The sequence below is a fragment of the Orycteropus afer genome, unplaced genomic scaffold (genome assembly GCF_000298275.1).
Source record: "Orycteropus afer afer isolate SDZICR_OR568_19922 unplaced genomic scaffold, OryAfe1.0 scaffold00387, whole genome shotgun sequence".
Classification (NCBI taxonomy): Eukaryota; Metazoa; Chordata; class Mammalia; order Tubulidentata; family Orycteropodidae; genus Orycteropus; species Orycteropus afer.
The window spans coordinates 1,216,823-1,220,601 of record NW_006921974.1 but is presented as its reverse complement, the minus strand read 5'-3'; the positions used below and the strand labels follow the sequence as shown (position 1 = coordinate 1,220,601).

General features: G+C 37.8%; 1 protein-coding gene across 1 annotated transcript in view; it reads left to right on the top strand.

The window, feature by feature from the left end:
• Nucleotides 1–793: 793 nt before the first annotated feature.
• The window catches only part of MCTS1 (MCTS1 re-initiation and release factor), a 13,598-nt gene continuing 10,612 nt past the window's right edge, over nt 794–3,779 (top strand). The window contains exons 1-3 of the mRNA XM_007953318.2: nt 794–804; nt 1,861–2,013; nt 2,566–2,663. Of these exons, the coding sequence (XP_007951509.1) occupies nt 794–804; nt 1,861–2,013; nt 2,566–2,663 (262 nt within the window). The remainder of the gene's footprint in view (nt 805–1,860; nt 2,014–2,565; nt 2,664–3,779) is intronic.

Sequence of the window (3,779 nt, the reverse complement as noted above, 5' to 3'; positions counted from 1 at the left end):
TTTTAAGTATAAGTACGTTCTGAATATTGCATGGGGCACACTAACACTAAAACAATTAATTACTGTTTATCTGAAGTTCAGATTTAGCTGGGCAGCTCTGGTAGCATAGTGGCTAAGGCACTTGACTGCTAACCAGAAGGCTGGCGGTTCAAACCCACCAGCCACTCCTCGGAAGGAAGGTTGGGCAATCCTACTTCCGTAGTGATACTGCCTCGGAAACCCAAGGAGGGGTCACTATGAGTCAGGGCTGACTCGATGGCACATAACAACAACATAACAACAAGAAGCCATCTGGCTTGTCCGGGTTCCTGCTGGCCGGTAAGCACCAATTCTTCTGGTTGTCACAGACAGGAACAAAATCTATTTCTATTAAATTATTTAGGTTAATTTTAGGTTACAAGGAAACACGGAAAAATCTTGACCCTGTTAGGAACCCGTAGAACTGTCATAAGCGCGCCCATGCGTGATTCTCCACCCCTTCTATTCTTCCCTGCCTGCAACTGGAAAGAATTGCTCTATAGCATCTTCCTTCTCAAGTCCCGCCCTTTCAGTCACTCTCTCTGGTCTGTAATCGTAATGGTAAAAGCGCCGACGTGGACTTCAGAGGAGCGGAAGTAGTCAAATTTCACTAAGTCGTAAGGCGCAACTGGCTGTTTCACTTTCCGGCTACCGACTACAGCACCGACTGTCAGTGCTGGCCTTCCTCGTGTAAGGGTATCTGGCGGACCCTTCTTAAATCAATTTCTTTCCCAAACCAGGCCCTTCCCTATCGTCGCCCCCATCACCTTGGATCATGTTCAAGAAGTAAGGACCTGCTGTGGTCTCCATCGGCTGCTCACAAAGGCGGTGGGGGTGGGGTGAGGAAGAGGGCGAGAGCTATGATCCTCGTTCTCTCTCCCTCTCCCCTGCCATCCTGACTTCCTAAGGTTTTCTATAGTACTGTGTTCTGACTCGCAGCTTGCAACAGGCTTTCCATCCCTAGTCCTCAATCGGGTTTCAGTCTCCTCTCGCCAATCCTATTTTCTTTCTGCTTACCTCTTTCTCCTTTCTTTGCCCTCTTCCTCAAACCTATCTCCATTTCTAGGATTCTGCCAATCACATCCTTGCACTGGGCTTTAGGGGTATAGCCTCTTTAACTGAGAGGGGAGCCCTGCACTCACTGCCATATGTTTATTAGTTAGGAACTGAATAGGGGAAGGCTTGACTTCCTGGGTCATGGGAGTGAAGGAGTCTGGGTGACAGGAAGCAAGTGGCTTGTCATGCCTATTGCCTAGCTGCTAGGTTTACCTTGTCTTGAAAATACCATGATTGCCCCATAGGCTAGTCAGTGTAAGGGAGATAAAAATTCCTTGGGAACTTACCTAGTGGGTTTGCTTTCCAGATTTGGTAGACGCAAAAAGCGAGGGGGGAATATGGGCAAAGGAAGGTGGATTTTGTATATAGAATTGAGTAAATATAAGTAAGAGTCTTAGAAATCATCATCACTTAAAGATTACATAGCCCAGCTGGAGCCAATTTTCTGTTATGTTTGGGTTAGTCTTATGTATCAACACTTCAGCGTTTTTTCTTTTCTTTTTTTTTTTACATAGGTTTTATTATGGCAGGAGTCTATGTTTCTATCTGGGTAGAATTGGATAAGATTTTCCAGGAAAGGTATTTGTGTAGCTGATTACAGATTATAATGGTGGTAGATACCTCATACCCTATCAAAACATTGGTTTTGTGCTGGAAAGAATAAAAGGGATTTTTCAAAATTTCCTAATTATTTTAGGTATCTGAATACATGCTTGGGAGATGACTATTCTGGTATGTCTGCTTAGAAATGCCTTTTTTCCCCCCCTTGAAAAAATCACTTGGCAGATTTGATGAAAAAGAAAATGTGTCCAACTGTATCCAGTTAAAAACCTCAGTTATTAAGGGTATTAAGAACCAATTGATAGACCAATTTCCAGGTATTGAACCATGGCTTAATCAAATCATGCCTAAGAAAGATCCTGTCAAAATAGTGCGATGGTAAGTCTGTTTTTCTGTATGTAAAGCATAGTAGCTGAATATTTAGTCATTAGATTGTACTCCTAACAAATAGAATTAATTATTTTCATACTATTGTTAGGTTAATGATGTGAATAGATAAGCAAAATGATTTCTAAAATTTATCAATATTCATATATTCAAATATTTTTGTGTCCATGAAAAATGTGGTTTGTGTACTTACTTTTTTTAACGAGTTAAGTGTTTTTATTCAGAGTTAGGTTTAATTTATTTCAGTTTGTACAGTGGAGAGTTGTTTTATTGAATTATCTAAGAGTAGAATTAAAATAATAAAATGTGAAATATAATTAATTGTAATAGGTTATATATTTTTTCTCCACTGGACTGGTATGATAGGAAAAACAATTTAAACTTATTTTGTTTTGGCCAGGATCTTTACCAAAATTTTTAAAAAGCTCACAGATTATTGTATCTCTGTATATACATACTTCACATTATAAGTTTTAAAGGATGCTTGACTTATTTTTTGAAATAAAATATCTAACCTGTTCCTTTGTGACATTTGTCTTACAGCCATGAACATATAGAAATCCTTACAGTAAATGGAGAATTACTGTTTTTTAGGCAGAGAGAAGGGCCTTTTTATCCAACCCTAAGGTTACTTCACAAATGTAAGTCTTGTTAGAAAATACACATTTTGGGATATGGGAAGACACAAAAAGGTGTTCAAATTGGTATCTCACAGTTACCTGTTATTTATTAGTACTAGGTAATAGGGAATATAAAATTAAAATGAGTCCTCATCTTATGGTAAATTTAAAAAATGCAGATTTGGTTTCAATTCTATTATGCATTACAGACAACCTAGGAAAGACTATTCATTCATTTATTCAACAAATATTTACTGAACTTACTATGTGCCAGGTGCTGAGCTAGGTACTGAGAATACAATGGGAAGCAAACATAGACATGATCCCTATCCTTATGAAGCTAACAGTCTATTTGGGGAGAAAAGACATTAATTAGGTAATTATCTAAAATATATTCACAAACCAATAAGTGCCATGAGCACTTTCACCTTTTAAATTTGTGTCTGTCTAATAGAGGTATTTCTCTATAGAGGAAAGCACTGGCTAAATGTGGGAATCCATGTATCATTAGGTCAGTGTTATGGTCAGATGTTATGAAATAAATGTTTATTACATAGTCACATTTGTGTGTTGTTAGACTGAGTACATTACAAAAGAAAATCCAAAGAAAGATACAATCCCATGGTATAAGAAGTTTTCAACTGTGAAGTGAAATTCTGCTTTTCAGTCTGGCATTCTAGCCAAGAGGCAGAAGGGAAGGGGTGACTGGAGGGCTCTGTTGATGGTGGTGGTAACTTAATGAGTTTGACATTTTCCTAAGAGGAAATAAATTTTTAAATTACCTGGTGATACAGAGGTGAGGAGCAGTTAAAGTGTAGGGCAAGTCTAAAAGAGGTAAAGCATTTACAATTATTTGACTGAATATTGACTCCATCAGGTTAAAAAAATTAGGATGCAGAGTAATTAAGTCTTGATGCAATGGGTTTCAAATGAAAATATTTTGGTAATATTAAGACATTTTGGTGATGTTAATTCATATTCATCTACAAGAGAACCAAGAGTAGTCTTGTGTATACCTAGATTGGATCCTGGATTGAAAACAAGCAAAAATTCAAGCTATAAAAGACTTTCTTTGGGCAATTTGGGGAAATTTGAATATGATTTGATACTATGCTATGATACTGTAAAACTGTTGTT